General features: G+C 37.7%; 1 protein-coding gene across 2 annotated transcripts in view; it reads left to right on the top strand.

The window, feature by feature from the left end:
- Positions 1-2306: 2306 nt before the first annotated feature.
- Positions 2307-22711, top strand: part of jak1 (Janus kinase 1) — a 46895-nt gene continuing 26490 nt past the window's right edge. The window contains exons 1-8 of one of the 2 annotated variants that reach the window (XM_061883698.1): positions 2307-2575; positions 11993-12094; positions 15186-15390; positions 17147-17270; positions 18959-19112; positions 20504-20667; positions 20889-21157; positions 21403-21521. In XM_061883698.1, the coding sequence (XP_061739682.1) occupies positions 15210-15390; positions 17147-17270; positions 18959-19112; positions 20504-20667; positions 20889-21157; positions 21403-21521 (1011 nt within the window). In that variant the 5' untranslated portion in view covers positions 2307-2575; positions 11993-12094; positions 15186-15209. The remainder of the gene's footprint in view (positions 2576-11992; positions 12095-15185; positions 15391-17146; positions 17271-18958; positions 19113-20503; positions 20668-20888; positions 21158-21402; positions 21522-22711) is intronic. The other variant, XM_061883697.1, reaches the window with a different exon arrangement.

Here is a 22711-nt window from a genome sequence, read left to right as displayed (position 1 = left end):
TCTAAGTTGATGATTACTTCTATGTGTAGAAATCTTTTTAATTGAATCACTTGTTTATTTTTCAACACGTTTTTAGTTATTTTTATATCTTTTTTTCCAAATAGTTCAAGAAAGACCACTACAAACATACTTGCCAACCCTCCTGGATTTTCTGGGAGACTCCCGAAATTCAGCGCCTCTCCGAAAACCTCCCAGGACAAATTTTCTCCCGATAATCTCCCGAAATTTAGGCAGAGCTGGAGGCCACGCCCCCTCCAGCTCCATGCGGACCCGAGTGACGTGTCGACAGCCTGTTTTCACGTCCACTTTCCCACATTATACACTCTAGAATGTTCGAGGGCGAGTTCTTGGCTTCTTATGTTGGTTAATTGTTAGGCAGTCTCATCAACGTCCTCCCAGCGCGGTAACAACACACAACAACAGCAGTCCCGTTTTTGTCTACCATAAAGCAGTTTGTATGCCGTAAACAGCAATGTTGTGACACTCTTAAACAGGACAATACTGCCATCTACTGTACATGCATATGTGACAAAAACATATACGGCTTTTAGAGCAGTGGTTCTCAACCTTTTTTCAGAGATATGTACCCCCCGTGAACATTTTTTTTTATTCAAGTACCCCCTAATCAGAGCAAAGCATTTTTGGTTGAAAAAAAAAAACAATAAAGAAGTAAAATTAATTGTATAACAGAGCAAAATATTTCTCATTTGTAGTGGTATTTCTTGAACTATTTGGAAAAAATATATATAAAAATAACTAAAAACTTGTTGAAAAATAAACAAGTGATTCAATTATAAATAAAGATTCCTACACATACTGCGATGAGGGGGCGACTTGTCCAGGGTGTACCTCGATTGCCGCCCGATTATAGCTGAGATAGGCACCAGCGCCCCCCCGCGACCCGAAAGGGAGTAAGCGGCAGAAAAATGGATGGATCTGTAAATATACTCCTCCCCTCTTAACCACGCCCCCAACAAAGCCCCGCCCCAACCATGCCCCCAGCCCCACCCCCCACCTCCCGAAAGCGGAGGTCTCAAGGTTTGAGTTTGAGTTTGAGTTTATTTCGAACATGCAAGCATACAACATGATACATCACAATTTCCAGTTTCTCTTTCCAACATGTTCGAAAAGGAGGAGGAAGAAGCAGAGTTTATTTAATCCTACCCCTTTTCTTTACATAACAGTTGCTAAAACTTTTGTTCACTTCCTGTTCTCAATGTATTCACAATGTATTCTCCATAAGTAATAAGTAATCACAATACAAATAAATAAATAAATAAATAATTGCTTAAATTTTAATCCATACGATGAGATAAATCAGATTATTTTGAGAATGAATGAGTGAGTAAAATCAGAATGTTTATCATGGTTCTTCATTTTTGTACTTTGTTAAAACTTCCAGTTTGAAGAGTTTCTTGAAGTGGATCATATTAGTACATTGTTTGATTGCTTTGCTTGATCCATTCCATAATTTAATTCCACATACTGATATACTGAAGGCTTTAAGTGTTGTACGTGCATACAAATGTTTTAAATTACATTTTTCTCTAAGACTATATTTTTCTTCTTTTGTTGAGAAGAATTGTTGTATATTCTTGGGAAGCAGGTTATAGTTTGCTTTGTGTATAATCTTAGCTGTTTGCAATTCCACTATGTCGTGGAATTTCAGTATCTTTGATTCAATAAATAAAGGGTTTGTATGTTCTCTATATCCAACATTATGTATTATTCTAACTGATCTTTTTTGTAATACTGTTAGTGAATGAAGTGTACTTTTGTAATTATTTCCTCATATTTCTACACAGTAACTCAGATATGGTAACACTAGTGAGCAGTAGAGAATATAAAGTGATTTTTAGTCTAGAACATATTTGGCTTTATTCATTATTGATGTATTTCTTGCAACTTTATGTTGTATATTTTTACATGAGATTTCCAGTTCAATTTATCATCAATCATTATACCTACAAATTTGGTTTCATTTACTCTTTCAATTTTGGCAAGTATGACTACAAATGAGCAATATTTTGCACTGTTATACAATTTAATCAATCAGAAACTGATGACATAGAGTTGTATTTTGCTTCTTTATCTCTTTTTTTCAACCAAAAAGGCTTTTGCTCTGATTAGGGGGTACTTGAATTAAAAAAATGTTCACAGGGGGTACATCACTGGAAAAAGGTTGAGAACCACTTGACTACACGTCCAGCCAGGCCTTGTTTTTACAGCGGAACAAGGGGGCGATGCTGTCATCGTGATGGACGTTCCAATGAGCCAATCAGAATTCGTAAAGCTCAGCCAGCCGCTACGTCATTTTCGAGAAGGGGATGCTCCTTGTCAGGAAGTCTCAGCAAGAGTCTAGTGTCCGTATCTTCGAAACTTCTCCAATAATCCCCCAAAGAAACCCAACCTTGCCAATACTAGCTTGTTTTACCACGCAGTTTTTCTTCAAATCTCCGATGAGCCATTTAAAATACAACAACCTTGTGACGGAGGAGCTTAAACTTTAGACGGAGCGTCAAATGTACTAAACGAAACGGAAGTAACCTGCCAGCTGTCTGGCTAAGCTTGCTAGGTGAGTACAACACGCGACGTTTATTCGATAAAGATATATTCTATGTCTCTTTCTGGCATCTAATGTACAGCTACGTTGTCATTTGTTCTGTAGTGTTAGCTTTAAAGTCCAATAGAATACAATTCGCTAACTAGGGGAGTTAAAATGCCAGCGGCTCATATGTTCATATCACGTTCACCAGCAATAGACAGGAAGATGAGGCCCTGTTGTAGAGTGTAGACGTAAACAATATTCATGCCGCCATTACCATAGTTTAACTTTTGTATACAACGCTTTAAATATGTTTCAGCCAATGTGCATTACGACCACTGCAAAAGCCATCATAGCTTTATCGTCCGTATTTAATTAAAGGGCTACTGAAATGAGATTTTCTTATTTAAACGGGGATAGCAGGTCCATTCTATGTGTCATACTTGCTCATTTCGCGATATTGCCATATTTTTGCTGAAAGGATTTAGTAGAGAACATCCACGATAAAGTTTGCAACTTTTAGTCGCTAACAGAAAAAGCCCTGCCTCTACCGGAAGTCGCAGCCGATGACGTCACATGTTGATGGCTCCTCACGTATTCACATTGTTTTTAATGGGAGCCTCCAACAAAAAGAGCTATTCGGACCGAGAAAACGACAATTTCCCCATTAGTTTGAGCGAGGATGAAACATTCGTGTTTGAGGATATTGATAGCGACGGACTAGAAAAAAAAAAAAACGTGAATGCATTGGGACGAATTCAGATGTTTTTAGACACATTTACTAGAATAATTCTGGGAAATCCCTTATCTTTATATTGTGTTGCTAGTGTTTTAGTGAGTTTAACAGTACCTGATAGTGGGAGGTGTGTGTCCACGGGTGTGTTAACGCGCAGTGTCTCAGGGAAGTCGACGGCAGCTTTATGGGCGGCACAAGCTCAGCTGATCGTCGATAAGAAGCGACTTTTTACCACAATTTTTCTCAATGAAGCCTGCTGGTTGACATTCGGTCGGGATCCATGTTCGCTGTGATCCATAGTAAAGTTTCAACTTCTGTGAATTTTAAACAAAGAATCACCGTGTGTTTGTGTTGCTAAAGCTTCGCAACTCCATCTTTCTACTTTGACTTCTCCATTATTAATTGAACAAATTGCAAAAGATTCAGCAACACAGATCTCCAAAATACTGTGTAATTATGCGGTTAAAGCAGACTACTTTTAGCTGTGTGTGTGCGCAGCGCTCATACTTCCTAAAGACTTGTGACGTCTTGCGTACACGTCATCATTACACAACGTTTCGAAGACGAAACTCCCGGGTAATTTAAAATTGTAATTTAGTAAACTAAAAAGGCCGTATTGGCATGTGTTGCAATGTTAAAATGTAATCATTGATATATAAACTATCAGACTGCGTGGTGGATAGTAGTGGGTTTCAGTATGCCTTTAACGATCATATTTAATTAATATTTACGTTTAAAGGCCTACTGAAATGAGATTTTCTTTTTTAAACGGGGACAGCAGGTCCATTCTATGTGTCATACTTGATCATTTCGCGATATTGCCATATTTTTGCTGAAAGGATTTAGTAGAGAAAATCAACGATAAAGTTGGCAACTTTTGGTCGCTCTTAAAAAAACCCTGCCTTTCCCGGAAATAGTGCACGTGACGTCACAGATTGTCGGACTCCTCACATCCACCCATTGATTACAATCATGTACGCCAGCAGCGCGAGCGATTCTGACCGAGGAAGCGACAATTTCCCCATTAATTGGAGCGAGGATGAAAGATTTGTGTTTGAGGATATTGATAGCGACAGACTACAAAAAAAAAAAAAGAAAGCGAAAGCTCCGGGCGACGGCAGTGTGAGCGTTTCAGATGTAATTGGACCTGTGGAGCATCCACTCAAGCCACTCTCGACTCATTGTGTACACAAAAACTTCTCTCTATCTGCAAATTAGGGATACGGCATTAGCAGAACCCAAACTGATTTGCAGATGTGTAATTTGTTGCGAGTTCATGCACTGTGTTGGTTTGGTTCTTTGAACAAGGTGATGTTCATGCACGGTTGTGCACCAGTAAAAGATCATCTAACTTTGTCTTGAATTCGGAAAACATATTATTTTTCACTAAAGAAGAGTTCGGTGGATGCGCATATGAAACTGGTGGGGTTCAGTACCTCCAACAAGGTTAAGAACCACTGAAATAGACACATGTACTAGGATAATTCTGGAAGATCCCTTATCTGCTTATTGTTTTATTAGTGTTTCAGTGAGATTTTAAAGATTATAAAGTAAAGATTGTAAAGACATACCTCGAGGTCAGATGGCTGTGTTGAACACACTGTGTCTCAGAGAGAAGTCGAGGAACCAACAGCATTGTTCTTTATAGTCTCCATTATTAAATGAACAAATTGCAAAAGATTCAGCCACACAGATGTCCAAAATACTGTATAATTATGCGGTTAAAGCAAACGACTTTTAGCTGTGTGCGTGCGCAGCGTTAATATTTCCTCACAGTCCGTGACGTCACGCGTATACGTCATCATTCCGCGACGTTTTCAACAAGAAACTCCCGGGAAATTTAAAATTGCAATTTAGTAAACTAAAAAGGCCATATTGACATGTGTTGCAATGTTAATATTTCATCATTGATATTTAAACTATCAGACTGCGCGGTCGGTAGTAGTGGGTTTCAGTAGGCCTTTAAAGCTCAGATATACAGTCTAATTACATTAACATCTATTGCTATGGTTTTAATTTATTTTGAGCAGGCATACATTTACAATATGGCCCCTCACATATTTACAGTTTTTCATCACAGCATGTACAAAAAGGAGTCTGAAGAAGCAGATCTTATTTAACCCTAACCCTTTATCTTTTTCATAGCACTTTCCTACAGATGTTCACTTCCTGTGCTCAATTTTTTTTAAGCACAAACAAGATAAATAGTTATATAAATAAAGAACCAACATTCAGAGGGGTTAGTGCGTCTGCCTCACAATACGAAGGTCCTGCAGTCGTGGGTTCAAATCCAGGCTCGGGATCTTTCTGTGTGGAGTTTGCATGTTCTCCCCGTGAATGCGTGGGTTCCCTCCGGGTACTCCGGCTTCCTCCCACCTCCAAAGACATGCACCTGGGGATAGGTTGATTGGCAACACTAAATTGGCCCTAGTGTGTGAATGTGAGTGTGAATGTTGTCTGTCTATCTGTGTTGGCCCTGCGATGAGGTGGCGACTTGTCCAGGGTGTACCCCGCCTTCCGCCCGATTGTAGCTGAGATAGGCGCCAGCGCCCCCCGCGACCCAGAAAGGGAATAAGCGGTAGAAAATGGATGGATGGCATTCTCAGTAGTAAGTTGTTAAGTTGAGATTCCCATAATGCAGGGGTCGGCAACTTTGACCCGTTTCACAAAATAAAGAAAACAATTGGAGCCACAAAACTCTTTTGAAATTTAAAATGAAATAACACTGCATACAGAGTTTTTTTTTTACTTTGTGCTATGTATAAACCAGGGGTCTCAGACACGCGGCCCGCACTCTAATATGACAATTTAATGAAAGAGGGGCCCGCAAGTTTTATTCTGAATGCCGCTTGACAGCATCACATTTGCCAACCCTCCCGAATATTCCGAGAGACTACCGATTGTCAGATCAACCATTCTCGCGAATGTTTGCAGAATTTCCCTCGATTAACAATTATAAGGGCATCATATGATGGTGCTGCCTTTAGCGCCCTCTACAACACATTCAATCAGCTTGCCAGTCCAGTTACATGTCATATGAGGCTTCTGCAGAAACACACCATCGATCACAAGGCATACTTGTTCAACAGCCATACAGGTTACACTGAGGGTTGTGATATAAACAACTTTAGCACTCTTATTAATATGCGCCACACTGTGAACCCACACCAAACAAGAATGACAAACACATTTTGGGAGAACATCGGCACTGTAACACAACATAAACACAAAATAACAAATACCCAGAATCCCATGCATCCCTACTCTTCCGGGCTACATTATACACCCCCGCTATCACCAAATCCCCCTACCCCCTCCGTGCGTCGGTTGAGCTGGGCGGGTTTGAGGGAGGCGGGGTTTGGTGCTATGTATTATTCTCTTGACCTTTTTTTGAAATTGAAGTGAAGTGAATTATATTTATTTAGCGCTTTTTCTCTAGTGACTCAAAGCGCTTTACATAGTGAAACCCAATATCTAATTTTTACATTTAAACCAGTGTGGGTGGCACTGGGAGCAAGTGGGTAAAGTGTCTTGCCCAAGGACACAACGGCAGTGACTAGGATTGCGTAAGCGGGGATCGAATCTGCAACCCTCAAGTTGCTTGCACGGCCGCTTTACCAACCGAGCTATACCACGTTTAGTGAATTCAGTATACTTTTCTGGTTTGGCATTTAACTAACCACTATTTTTATAGTTGAATAGTCATTGATTATCTTAATAAAAGACTAATCAGAATATGAAGTATGAACCTATTCATTGGCTCTAATTTAGTCATCGGCTTTAAATTCAGTTAAACATATTTTAGGCAGGGGCAAACAAAAATGACAAATTTATTCAGAAATATGTATTTATACTATGGCTGGGCGATATGGCCTTTAATTAATATTTCAATATTTTTAGGCCATGTCACAATACATGATACAGTCGTGATCAAAATTATTCAACCCCCACACAATTTTGGTGTTTTAGCAAGTTGGACATTTATTCCGTATTTTGTTTATAGTCATATCAAATAAAGATGCATTAAATAGACAAATGCAACTTGAATTACAACATTATATTTGTAAGATACCAAACAGTGTCATTTCTCTTAATATCTCATTGACAAAATTATTCAACCCCTTGAAGATCATAACTCTTAAGAACAGAATTTGAATAAGGTCTTTTCAATCAGGTGTTGAAAACACCTGTAGATGTGATTAGAACCATAACGAGCAACAATTAAACTGATTGAAAAAGACTGACGCTCAGCTTCTTGTAGATGGTCAATGGTGTATTTGCAACATGGTGAAGTCCAGGGAGTGGTCAAAGAAGTCAAGAGAGGAGGTAATTTCTCTTCATAAGAAAGGATATGGATATAAGAAAATAGCAAAGACATTACACATTCCAAGAGACACAGTTGGGAGCATAATTCACAAGTTTAAAGCTAAAGGCACAGTGGAAACACTACCTGGGTGTGATAGAAAGAGGATGCTGTGTGCAACTGCTGTCCGGTATTTGAAGCGTACAGTGGTAAAAAAAAAAACCCCGGGTAACAGCTGAGGAACTACAACAGGACATTGCAGAGGGGGGAACGCAAGTTTCGTCCCAGACAATAAGGCGCGCACTACGAGATGAAGGCCTCCATGCCAGAACTCCCAGGCGCACCCCTCTTCTGACTACCAGGCACAAGGAAATAGACTCCAGTATGCCACAAAATCATCTGGACAAACCCCAAAGGTTTTGGGAAACTGTTCTATGGAGTGATGAGACAAAACTGGAACTCTTTGGGCCTATGAATCAACGTTATGTCTGGAGGAGAAAAAATGAAGCTTACAAAGAGAAGAACACCTTACCTACTGTTAAGCACGGTAGGGGTTCAATCATGCTCTGTGGCTGTTTCTCTGCCTCAGGTACCGGGAATCTCCAGCGTGTTCAAAGCATTATGAATTCTATTTCCTACCAGGATATATTAGCTGCACATGTCATGAAGCCAGCTGAGGCTTGGGAGACGTTGGACCCTCCAACAGGACAACGATCCCAAGCATACCTCCAAATCAACATCAGAGTGGTTGCAGAAGAAGGGCTGGAAGACTGTAGAGGCCTTCACAGTCGCCAGACCTAAATCCTATAGAAAACCTGTGGTGGGACTTGAAGAAGGCAGTTGCAGCACGCAAGCCCAAGAATATGAATGAACCGGAGGCCTTTGCCCAAGAGGAATGGGCTAAAATACCTGTAGATCGTTGCAAGAAGCTTGTGTCCGGTTATGTATCACGTTTGAAGGAATAGAAAAGCGCGATATAAATCTAATCCATTATTATTATTATTATTATTATGTAATTACTGCCAAAGGGTGTTCTACTAAGTACTAAAGATGCATGTAACTAGGGGAATAATTTTGTCAATGAGATATTAAGAAAAATGTCCTTTTTTGGTATTTTGTAAAATACAGTGTTACAATTTAGGTTACATTTGTCTATTTGATACGACTATAAACAAAATATGGAATAAATGTCCAACTTGCTAAAACACCAAAATTGTGTGGGGGTTGAATAATTTGGATCACAACTGTATATATCTCGATATTTTACCTTAGGCTTGAATGAACACTTGATGCCTATAATCACAGCAGTATGATGATTCTATGTGTCTACATTAAAACATTCTTGTTCACACTGCATTAATATATGCTCATTTTAAACTTTCATGCAGAGAGGGAAATCACAACAAAGTCAATTTACTAAAACTGTATTTATTAAACAGTTATTAAGCAGTGGCACAAACATTCATGTCATTTCCAAAATTGAAAGTGCAAGATTGTGAGACATTTTAAAACAAGCTATTGGTGCACTTTTGTGCATGATGTCACAAAGATGACATATCAAAACAACACTAACCTAAAGTCTACTTTTTGTACAGAATGCCACTACAATAGTTTGAAATAAAGTGCACTTTTGTGCATGATGTCACACAAGATTTTTCAATAACTGTCAATTAAAAATGGGCTGCATAATAGGAAATCAAATAAGTGTATGTCCTTCGCTTTGTGGTAGGTTCCTGCAGACGTTATCTTCTTCTGTTGTTGACTAGTTTTTTCATACAGTGTTGATGTGGAAATGGTGTTGATGTGCAGGTGGCTTCGACATTTTGTTGGTGTGGCACCGGCCGGAGATGTTGACATGTGGAGTTTCAAGCACTCCTCATTCTCTAGCGGGTGACTTTTCAAATGGTGCTACGAATTAGCAACAATGCTACTTTTTGTAGCAATGCTTTTACTTGACGTATTACGGTTGTCTGTTCAACATATTCCTGCTTGAAGCCAAACCACAGCCAGACGGTGGACTCTGTTGTTTTTCTAAGAAATTAATTCTTCCTCCATTTATTACCAGATTTGCACCTTCTTTCTCGTCATACGACTCGCACTGGTCCGCTAGCATCACAGCTAATGTTACCCATTCCGCTACCTCTCTGCTCCGTGAGGGCGTATGACAAGTCTGTGCCGTATGTAAGAAGGTGCGCTTGTTTTATGTCTCTGTGCGAAGGAGAGACACGAAAGAGTGAGAAGAGCCTGCAGTCTTAATGCCCGCAGCTAAAAGCAACTGCGTGAGAATGTATACTCGAATATCACAATTATAATTATTTTCTATATCGCACAGAGACAAACCCGCGATATAACGAGTATATTTGATATATCCAGCCCTAATTCATACTTTAGCTGTACTGCTCATTAGGCTGTTACAGAAATCAAAATAACATAAAAACTTTTGTTCATTTAAAAGCAAGAGCAGGCCCAGTGTTGACAAAAATAAAAGTATATTTTTTAATGAAAACATCCATCCATCCATCCATTTTCTACCGCTTATTCCCTTTCGGGGTCGCGGGGGGCGCTGGCGCCTATCTCAGCTACAATCGGGCGGAAGGCGGGGTACACCCTGGACAAGTCGCCACCTCATCGCAGGGCCAACACAGATAGACAGACAACATTCACACTCACATTCACACACTAGGGCCAATTCAGTGTTGCCAATCAACCTATCCCCAGGTGCATGTAAGGACAGTAAAAATTTAGCAATTTAATACAAACAAGAACCACTAAAGCTATCTAACTTTCGTAAAAATAAGCAAGTATTTTGCGATGATGTGTTTAAAACGCTGCACACAGCTATATTAATGATTATTGGTTAAATCCTTGCATTTTTAGCAATCTGACTCTATTAATTCTGCCATTTTTAATAGTGTATATTTTTTCTTTAATGTGTGCCTAATGTGTGTAAGTGTAGGCGTGTGTGTTTGATTGATGTTTGTTATTGTGCCTTTCTTCTTTGCACTGCAAACTGATGCTGCTTGACACCTGAAATTCCAGCCAAAAAAGTACTTGATTTGATTTAAACAAAGTTTAGTTGGCGGACTTTGGCTCAAATGATAGTTATTTTTCACACAACTTGTATAACACTTGTTAGCTAGTTAACAAGCTAACTATTTTAGAAAGTTGAGATTGCATCCTCCAGATGTCCGACATCATTCCTCTTCTTTGAATGTGACCGTATCTCTGATGTACTGGCATAAAAAACAAGGTTCACTTTGCAAAATAAGCAAAGTATTCATGTCTTTAACAAGAATCGGGTGAAATGTTCCCACGCTTGACATGTTTTCACCTGCGATGTTGTTGCGAGTGGCCACACTGAGTTGCTTTCGCCCAGAAAAACACAAGTGATGACATCACAAACTATTGTCGCTGAATACATTCGTCGACGAGAAATGTTATTGTCGACAAATTGGTGCACCCCTCATTGCAAGTAAAATAATTTTACTGTAACACCACCACAAAAATTGTTAGGCATGTTGATGTTTAATGTGATGTTATTGTTTTTAATGTATTAGTGGATCACATTTATTATAATGTTTTTATTGTTCAAATGACAGTATGTTAATTATAACCCAATTATAATATTATAAAAGAAAAGGCATTATTTTGAAATTGCATGATTACTTTGCAGTCAACACATTAAAACTGTGATAGTCTTTCATTTTGGGATTGATGATTACTGTCTACCAACCAACCATATTGAACCTGCTGGAAAATGTGCTGAGAGAATCAATGTTGTCAACAAATGTTGTAATTCTTCAGTTTCAGTAGTGGCATCAGTAATTGTCCATATGCATTTCAATGAAGATTGTGAATTGGGGTTGTCGAAAGGCTAGGGACGGATATTGAATTTGGTACATTGATAGGTACGGACAGAATGCCATCGGTACTACAGGGTACTGGTTCACGCAAAATCAAACAGTGCCATATTTTGATACCTTTGTTGCAAGTGATGTCAGGTCCGGTTGCAGATTGGCTTAAAGGGGAACATTATCACAATTTCAAAAGGGTTAAAAACAATAAAAATCAGTTCCCAGTGGCTTGTTGTATTTTTTGAAATTTTTTTCAAAATTTTACCGGTCTCGGAATATCCCTAAATAAAGCTTTAAAGTGCCTTATTTTCGGCTCTCTGCGAAGACACTGGCCATTTCCCTGTGACGTCACACAGTGCTGCCAATTTTAACAAACAATGGGAATAGCACAGCAAGATATAGCGACATTAGCTCGGATTCAAACTCGGATTTCAGCGATTTAAGCGATTCAACAGATTACGCATGAATTGAAACAGATGGTTGGAGTATGAAAATATTGAAGAAGAAACTGAAGCTATTGAGTGAATAGCTATTGACGCTATTCATTTCCATAGCATGGCCGAATAGCTGCGTTAGCATCGCCGGTAAAATGTGCGGACCAAGCGATCAGGACTTTCGCATCTTTTGACACTGGAGCAACTTAATTCCGTCGATTGGTAAGTGTTTTTTTTTCGCATTAAATGTGGGTGGAAGGAAACGTAATATAGTTGCAAATGCATCTACAGGTTATCCATACATCTCTGTTCCATGTCTGCTTTAGCCACGCTTAAATTAAAAATATTGTTGTTTGTATTAACATTCAAAAAGCAGCCTCTGCTGCATATCAAATTGAGAACTTTCACAACCAACAAGAGTTTATTATTTTATGTTGATATTTCTATTCAAAGTTAGACTTTGTAATGAAACGAAAGTCTTCTTCACATAGTGTTTGTTTGGAATAGAAAGTGCGATAAAAATGTTTTTCCTAACATAATCAGTAGTTTCAGTGATTTCAGTGATTTTGATAACCATTATCATGATTATCATCATGGTCAGGTTGTCACGGTTGTGATGCAACTGGGGATGTAACAATATGAAAATTTCACATCACGGTTATCGTGATGAAAATGATCATTCAGGGATATCATTATTAGCAAAATCAGAATCAGATTTATTTGCCAAGTATGTTTAACACACAGGGAATTTGAATTGCTCTCTTTGTCCAATGCAAGAAGCAAATACATTGCGACATTGTTGACCATGCGCAAAGTATACACACACTGAACTTGTTTAAGTTATTTTTTCAAAACTAAAATATTTAGACATACTGTTAGAAATCACACTATTTTGCTTGTTTTTTGTTTCTTATGCTTCCCCGATGGTGTTTTACTCTTAGTATTATATATATTTTGATGGCTAAAACGTTATTGTTTTAAATATTGAGTTGATTTTGTACTTGATTTTGTAAGATTTATTTAAATGAAAAGTCTGTACAAAATGAAATGTATTATTATTATTTATTATTTTTGGTGGGCTTTGTAGCATCCTACTCTGCTCAGTGGTCCTCAACCGCATCGTAAAAACACCTCCGCTTTGTATTCCTAGAACAATCACACAATCACAGCTTGTAGGTTCAATGTGCACAATGGAATAGCTAGTTGCTCAGACAGTAATGTGTTTACTGTTTATGACTTTAATGTTTTTTCATAATGGGAAACAATGTTAATATGTCTTGTTTTCATGTTAGAATCTTAGCAAGCTGGTGCCAGTCAGTCCGTGAGTTTATCAATGTAAGGCTATCTATCACGGGTTTCGATACATTTAATTTAGAACAATAATACTAACCATCGGGAGTCTAACTGTGGTTATCATTATTACCATTTATTGTTACATCTTTAGGTACAACCAAACTAGGCCTTCCCTTTATCAGACTTTCATACCAAATATTGTAATTACCAAAATCATCTGTTGCCTTTAGCTATTAAATAATTGCATTAGTATTTATCCTCATTAAAGCATTGTTTTTGTGACTTAGCAAAAAATAAACAACAGGCCATATTAACGGAAATGAATGAATACTTACTAATAAAATGTAATTTAAATAAAAATGACTGTCTCCATGAGTGCAAGTTATATTTAACCTTAAATGTTGTAAAATCCAATGCAGCAGAATATTGTGTTCAGTTCAGTTGAGTATGTTTAGTTCACAAAATGCCACTGTTTAAAAATAACACTGGCAAACTTTAAAAGAAAGAGGAAATGATGACTGGATCCACATAAGGAAGTCGTCAGTGCTTATAGTGATGGGACGGTAAATATATATGTAGCAGGAATTTTTTGTTTGGAACAAAATCATACAAAGGTCCCCTGAAAAAAATTATCTCCGGTGGTGGGTGGAGTCATGACATAAACTAATTGTGAACCACTGACAATGGGGAAGTAGTATTGTTTACATTAGTACTCGTACCAAATTGATTCGTCATTTTATTTTTTATTTTTTTGTCAAAAAAAAAAAAAGAAAAAATATTCATTTTGTGACATTCATGTTGAACAGACTCGTACTGGTAATTGAAATACTTCACATCCATCCATCCATCCATCCGTCCGTCCATACATTCATTTTCTACCGCTTTTCCCTTTTTGGGGTTGCGAGGGTTGTACCATTGTATAAATTAAATGACAACTAAGTAATACATTTAAAAAAATAAGAAAAATATACACAACTTAGAGAATGTGGAACTTAGTACCTTATGTTTATGTTTGATGCCCATCATTCTGGGGGTTTGTGAATGCATCTCGCATGCCATGACCGTCATTGGTGCATAATGAGGAATTGCTGTGTTGTTATTGTGGGTACTAGGGTGGCATTACGGCGAAAGCGGTTATTATGATGGCTGCTGTTGGCTTGTTAAAGGTGGCAATACAGTTTTAAAAGAATGTCAGACACTGTGTGTTTCTGTCAGGACGTCCAAGAAGTTAACATTCACTTGCTGCAGGTGGCTGAGTCCGCATTTACTTAGTATACAGCTATCATTTACGTCGGCTCCAGTGCTATTATGAAACCAGGATTTGGTACCCATATTTAGTCCTTACTAGGGATGTAATGATAAATCATATTAATGGAAGAACTGCAGCAAAGCTCCCGACGATTAGTATCACAGTTTCAAATTAAAATGATCGAAAAAAAAACGTGATTGATAAATGCACTTTGAAAAACTCTCTTACTGAATGGCGCTAGCTCATTATCTTAAATGCTAACATGAAAACAAAAGACATTTGTCTTTCACCATTATGAGATTACATATCTTAATCCAGACGTATATAAACACATTGCTGTCTGAGCAACTAAGCTATTCAACTGTCCACATTGAACCTACCTTAACATGAACTGATTTACGTGGACCCCGACTTAAACAAGTTGAAAAACTTATTTGGGTGTTACCATTGATGGTCAATTGTACGGAATATGTACTGTACTGTACAATCTACTAATAAAAGTTTCAATCAATCAATCAATCAAAAAAACAGACTGTGCTATATCTAGGCCTTTTAAGGTGCGTTCATGGACCGCTGAACAGAGTAGGATGCCACAACGCCAGATTCATTATTAGACAGGGGAATTCAAATGCACTAATTACTGTGACCAAACCTGTTGAAGAATTTTGTATGAATTTTAAGGGAAATGCTTTGTGGACGAAGCCATAGCCTAACATTTTTTTTATTGATTCCCCATTGTAATTTCACTTGTTTTGTCATTCCCCAATGCAGCGTCTGTATGCCCTCTCTGTGGTGATGGAGTTGAAAAGGCTTCTCTGTGGGATAATGGGGAGACCCAGGGCTCAACTCCCTACTTCTCCATCTGCCTCTAGGGGCTTGGAGATCCACTTTTACTTACAAGACGTGCATCAGCTGGAGTTCTTCAATGGTTGCTACACTGCCGAGGAGCTTTGTGTGGAGGCTGCCAAGAAATGCTGTGAGTGACTATTGTTTAACTGGCAAAACAAGACCTTTTTCTTTGATTATTTTAGTCATTGCTTAATGACCTAGGTGTTTGGGGTGAACGATTTTGGAAAGAAAACCTAATTGTGATTTTTCTTTTCAAAATTGCGATTCTCAGTCCATTTAATCGATCGCAACTGGACTGAATGTCTATGTTCCACCATTAAAAGCCACATGACAGACACTATCCTGTTGAAGGCGCAAAACAACTCTTTAATGAAGAGTAAGACAAGTCAATTTTACAATTGAAAGCTTCAGAGTAAAATTTGACGAATTACTCCTCAAATAGCAAATAATCCTGCCTGAGGACATCTGTCAAAAGGCAAACCAAACAGTCTAGTTGCGATCAATTGAATGTCCTGTGATTTTAATGACCTGGATGAATGAGAACATCCATAGACAAAATAGCCATAGTGAGTTATAGTTTGTTCATTAAAAAAGGCGCAAAACTGCCCAAGTAAGGAGTTAAAAAAGACTTGTTACTTATATACTGTCAATCAACATATTCTTGTCTCAAGGTGCCACACGTTGGATCAATATGCAATATCCATCCATCCATTTTCTACCGCTTATTCCCTTTCGGGGTCGCAGGGGGCGCTGGCGCCTATCTCAGCTACTCAATATGCAATAATTTACTTAAAAAATATTTGGCTTTGTGCAGACAGACCCACAGCTTATGTCTACATCAGGGGTGTCCACGCTTTTTTAGCAGACAAGCTACTTTTTAAATGACCAAGCGGAGGATATCTTCGTGAGCCATCAAATACGTTTGGTTGAGTTTACCCACCTCGAAGCTATTTTATTGGTACATGGTATAATAAGTCTGACCAGTAGATGGCAGTCAAACATAAGAGATAAGTGTAGGCTGCACTATGATGGCAATATGACTCAAGTAGGCAACACCAACATTTTATATGTTCCATTGAAAATATTGAAGCCTACACACGGCGCTCAAAAATATATCAAAATGTTCTAGTACGACTTTGGTAAGCTATAACGTTGCACCGCTTGATGTGCTTCAACATACGAGTATTATTATTATGGTGTGTGTGTATAAGGTAAGAGATATTATCTTGCGTTTTGTTTCGCAATATTATGCAAAAGCAACTTTTCTTACCTTCTGGTACCTGCTGATCTGTATTTGGGATCTGCATAAATCCTGAAAAATTGCGCGCCTCCGCCTTTGTAGTCTGTGTCGACACCGTCGTCGATAGGCTTCTTCTCTTTCTCTATTTTCTTGTTGTGGGACATTCATTCTCCGCTGTTGCCACTTCAACAAAATACAACTGTTACTAATTATGTCAGACTTAATAAGAGCTGCATATGCTGTAGTTACTTCTCCGTGATCAAGATGTTGCCAAAAAATAGTTCCTTAGCATTAGCTCTTGTAATAACAATGTTGCTAAATGAGTGAATATGCAGGTCACAATATGTAAATGGAGTTGGCGGTTTTTGAAAGTTTTTTTAGAGGGATTTTTGGGCGCAATAGATGACTCTCATTAGCTATATTGTTAGGGTATAACGAGTATGACAAATTAGAATGCATAAAAAAATAAACAAGACATGGGAATTCTTGTCTCGCATAAAGAATGCAGTTCCCTTTAAATAAATTGGTTTCCCCAACCATTAGTAACAGTAATTCAACAAATTGCCAAAATATCGCTGTACTGAAAATACTGTTTGGACTGATTGATTTTGATTGTTTCCCCTCTTTCTTTCCTTGTTATCAGCAATTTCTCCTTTGTGCTATAATCTATTTGCCCTCTACAATGAGTCGACAGGCATGTGGTGCCCGCCTAACGATGAATTCAAAATCACAGATGAGACCAGGCTTAAGTTACATTATCGTATGAGGTAAGATTTCCTTCTGTTTATTGTTGCATTGGACTTTATGAAATGAGGTCATATATCCAGACGTATGAAATCGACTTAAAAAACAATGCAAATAGAGTGGAGATTTTTACCAGGATGGTGGTGGCTCTATGATTTTATGCTGCAGCCTATCTCAGCTGAAGACAGCGTACACCCTGGACAAGTCGCGACCTCATCGTAGGGCCAACACAGATAGACAGACAACATTTATGCTCACATTCACACACTAGGTCAAATTTAGTGTTGCCAATCAGCCTATCCCCAGGTGCATATCTTTATGAGTTGTTAGGAAGCCGAAGTAGCCGGAGGGAACCCACTGAGTCACGGGGTAAACATGCAAACTCCACGCAGAAAGACCTTGAGCACGGGGATCGAACCCAGGACCTTCTTTTTTTCTTTTTCTTTTTCTTTTTCTTTTTTTTCTTTTTCATGAAAAAGGGAGGGTTTTTTTGGGTTGGTGCACTAATTGTAAGTGTATCTTGTGTTTTTTATGTTGATTTAATAAAAAAATATTTTTTTTTTTTTTTTTTTTTTTAATTTTACAAAAAAAAAAAATTCTAAAAAAATTCTTCTGCGGCCCGGTACCAATCAAGAGGAGATTTTTTTTGTTAATATGAGGGCTGTCAAATAACGAGTAAACTCATGTAATTAATCACATAAAAAATTATCGCATTAATCATGTATATAAACAGAAAAATTACACAATTTATGGCTGAGGGTTATTATAGGTTCTGTGATCAGGTCAGTGCAAAATTGAGTGAGGAGACTGACTGTTGTGCTCACTAGCAAATTTATTTTCAAAATACACCCTGATGATTTTATTGTGTTAACAACTGTTAGCAAGTTTTGAGTAAATAGATGTAGTGCATTCAAATAACATATTTAAAAATGTTCCTGTATGACATTGGGGTGATGTGGCTTGGTTGGTAGAACTTGAGGGTTCCAGGTTTCTGCTCCACCATTCTAATAACTGCTGTTGTGTCACTGGGCAAGACACTTAACCCACGTGCTCGCAGCGCCACCCACATTGGTTTAAATGTATCTTAAATATGTAGATAATGGCTTTCACTGTGTAAAGCACTTTGAGTTTCTGGAGAAAAAGCGTTATATAAATATAGTTCAATTCAATTAAGCAAAATGCATTTGTGTCTAAATAAAGAGATCTTTTTTAAGTTATTTTGAATTATGCAAACTAGTGATAATCTGTGATTAATCATGATTACCGGTAATCCAAATTCAAAAGTGAAATTAATCAGATTAAAAAATATCATTTGACAGCACTAGTTTTTAGCCAAATTAATTTTGCAAAGTAACAATAATTGCATATTAAAAATAATAACTCAAACTATCCATGGTATATTATGTATTTAGTTACCTTAATCTAGTTAGGATGCTTTACTAAAGTGATTTTAAGCATAACAATTACTTTGTTTATTTTTAAGAAATCGTATTTAGTCATTAAAATTCATTTGGAAAACTGCCCAGAAAAGTCATTAAGTGGGGCAAAAAGCACTTTGCTGCACTCGAAGAGGGCATACGTGTACAACGCCAAAGAAGTCAGTCCCTCACGAGCTGTGGACATATGCATTCTGGAATGTTAATATATACTGATTTGTTTGTGTTTGAAAGTATCACTCGCTAAATTGTGTGCCCAATTTTTTGTTTCTCAGATTCTATTTCCGAAATTGGCATGGTACCACTGAAGGTGAATCTCCAGTTTGGAGACACTGCATCAGTAAACTAAAAGGAGGTCTTAACCAGCAGAAAACGCCTGAAGGAACACCACTACTGGATGCTGCATCTCTTCGCTACCTGTTTTACCAGGTGTGTAAAGGGCACATTTTATACTGACTTATTCATTTCTTGTACACACTTATTTGTGTCTCTATGTCTTCCTAACCAGTAGTGTGAAATTACAAAACTAAGGGCATGATTTACTAAAGTTGTGTGTGTCCTAAAACACATGCAAACCTGATATCACACGCAGAGCTTATCTACTAAAATTGTGCAAAGTGGATTGCGTCCGTTAAGTGAGAAAAATAAGGCTTGATATCCATTTTGTGTTTCTGTCTTCATTATTATGCAAAGTATATGCTGATTATCAAAACGCCCATAATACTGGGAGGAGAAGATGCAAATATAATTATTGAGCACACTCATTGGGATTTGTCAACACTCGTTCCCGTTATGCGAGCACTATTTTGCGTTTTATTTAGCACGTGTCAGAAGGACTTAGTAAATAAGACCCTAAGTATTTTTCGTTTTTGTTGTCTGTCTGTATAAGAAAATGGGCCAATTTATATTTTCAGATTATGATGTAACAATTTGTTTTTTTAATAAAAGATAGCCAATGACTTGGAAGCTCTCTGGGTAAAAGACCACCATTTTCTTTACTTGCAAGCAACTACATGAAAACACTGTAATGTCTATAGACATGTCATTAAAACATCTTAGAACAGTTTTAAACTGTGAAAAAATGCACAATGCATTTCCCTTTATATGCATTTATTACACTTGACTGTGAAGTCGAATACATATTTTAATAGACTACACCTAAAGTGCTGGCGCTAAATGGTAGGTACGATAAACAAATTCAATCAAATATATCTGCCGAAATGCTAAATAGGTGACTAATGATTAAAGATTGATAATAAAACCTTGAATCCTTCCATAGTGTAGTCCCTTCACAATTTTGCTATAATTATTAATTGCGGGCTGAGCATGTACCTTGCTATTCTCTGCCAAATTGCTAGTAGCAGTGTTGTCACTAGCTATTAAGCTTCCTGTTAGATGTAGTGAACAATGGCAATTGAAGCGACAGCCAAATTTGAAATACTCAAGGTTGAACAGTCACTTTTATTGTACATGTTGGTTCTAAAAACCTTTTAAAACGGTGCTATTGGCAGGAAAAAAACAAAATGAAATGCTACATACTAGGAATGATGTACAAACAAATACAGACTAATCACAGCTCTGCTGACTGTCACTTTTGATGCAAAGTAACATTTTTCTGCAAGCGTATCTCATGCTCAGCTAATAAGTTTGAAGTGGGACAAGAGAGCTGGCGTAGCTTACGCGGGGGGCATCCTGATGCTGTAGTAAAATTAAGCCATTAGGTACACACGTAGAAATACTTGTACTTTGTTTTAAATAAGGGTGTCTTCCCCTACTTAACTGTATTCCTTTTAATTATATTTTTTTATGTTTCCTGTCAGGGACAACATGATTTTCAGATCGGTATGGTACCTTTGCGAGCATGTCAATCCGAGGCAGAGCAGCATGAGACAGAAAACGAATGTTTGGGAATGGCTGTGCTCGCCATCACGCACCATGCAATGAGTATGGGTATGCCTCTGCCCGTGGCTACGCAAGAAATCAAGTAAGCCATCCATGCACAGCAAAGAAAGTTCTTGAATACCTGACTTTGTCTTTGAATTGTTTTTTGTACTGTCAAACTTTTGCCATCTTAAAGCTTGTTTTAACTGTACTCAAAAGTGCATTTAAGGAGGCTTGTTGAATGCGTCCTGCCACTTGAAAAAACATATTGGGTACTGGAAATATAATCAATACATTCTTTTCTCTCCGTTTTTGTCCCATCAGCTTCAAACATTTCATCCCAGAGGCGCTGAATTGCAATATAAAGCAACGCAACATTTTGACTCGCATCCGCATCAATAATGTCTTCAAGAAATTCCTCAATGAATTCAACAACAGGACAGTCAAGGGCAGCAACATTACACTGTACGACCTAAAGATCAAGTACCTGGCAACTCTGGAGGGCCTGACCAATGGCCTGGGTAGTGAGCTTGTGGAACCTATTTCACTTAGTGTCACAAAGGAAGTGGGTGTCGTGAATGGAAGTAATTATGGTAAGGCTTCTGATTTGTAGTTCTTGGACATTTTGTCACAATGGAAGGATACTGCACCTTAGTGTGGCATTTTTTGGCATGTAGTTTTACAACAATAATGGTCATATGGAATTTGGATGTTTTTAAATTATACTATGCGAGTTCTATGATTAATTTGTGGTATGATTGAACTAATCTGAAATTTGCTGAGTTTGGTGGCCCAGTACTGTGTTAATTTTTCAATAAAATTTAATTGCCATTTTCAGTTGGTTACTACAACCACATGCAAGGACAGAGCCCAAGTCAGAGCGTGGATACGTGGCGTGACATACAAGTCCGAGTGACTGGTACCACAGGCATTTCCTGGAGAAAGAAGTCCTCTACAGTAAGTTAAACTGTTATCTTTGTTGTTATCTTAGTCCCAGTGCAATGTATGACAAAACCAGTTATTTCCCCAAAGTCTTACTTATGGTGATTCCACAGACTTTTTTTCTCATTTCATTGTTACAGGGACAGTGCATAATGAAATCGTGTTTAAATTTCAGATTTTTTTGAGGGGTGATTTTCCATGCAGTTGCAGTTTTGATCAAACTGGTGAAGGGGAGGGGATGATAAACCTTGAATAATATTATAAAAAAATACATGATTTAAATATTTTGACCGAGTTTTACCCGTTTTTCTGTTTTTGTAAAACTGTGGGGTGTAATGTGTGGTTTCTTAGTTCAGAGTTTTTACAGTTTGTGATTGGAGATGTTTAAGTGATGGTACACCAGCCTGTAACTAAGCAGGTTAGTCGTATGTGGTTTGAGAGAAGATTTGTGTGGATATTTTATGGCGAAAGTGCTTAAAGCTACGGAGGTTCAAATTGATTCGATTTCTTGATCCTTTTTGTGTGTGCTTGAAATTACAATTTTGTGTCAATTATCTCCAAATATTTGTCCTCCGACACAATTTATTGACCTAGTGAAAACATTGGCACTGTTTTTGGAAGTACAAAACTGCAGGCAGCAATGCTTCAACCAAGCTGTGATATTAGCCATGGAGATAGTGAGGTTCTCTGCCACCTGAGAGACATTACAGTAGTACCTCAACTTATGAGCTTAATTGGTCCTTTGGTGAAGCTCTTAACTCAAGACATTTGTATCTCAAATCAACATCTCTCATTGAAATGAATTTAAATCAATTTAAATAGTGCTTGGCCTCCCTAAAAAGTGATATTTAAGCATGTCACATGCATTTTAAAAAGAAAAACAACCTTCGATAAGAAATATTGTACAAAAACAACAGGGTGTAACTAATGACTATTTTGACAGTCATCGATTATATTAACGATTAGTCGACTAATCAGTTTTTTTAGGCATAAACATATTCAATGGCTCTAATATAGCCATCTGCTTTTAAATTCAGCTTAAGATACTTTTGGCTTGTGCTAACTAACAAGGTGACTCATCTGTTCAGAAATATGTATTTATACTGTAACTGTGTTGCTCATTAGGCTTTTACAAAAAACAGAAAACTAAGTTTTGTCAATTTAAAACAAGGACATGGCAAAAACAAAGTATATTTTTTTATGAA

Source organism: Nerophis ophidion, linkage group LG22 (assembly GCF_033978795.1).
Source record: "Nerophis ophidion isolate RoL-2023_Sa linkage group LG22, RoL_Noph_v1.0, whole genome shotgun sequence".
In the NCBI taxonomy this organism is placed as follows: domain Eukaryota; kingdom Metazoa; phylum Chordata; class Actinopteri; order Syngnathiformes; family Syngnathidae; genus Nerophis; species Nerophis ophidion.
Note: the sequence above shows the minus strand (reverse complement) of the source record. Positions and strands in the feature narration are given on the sequence as shown.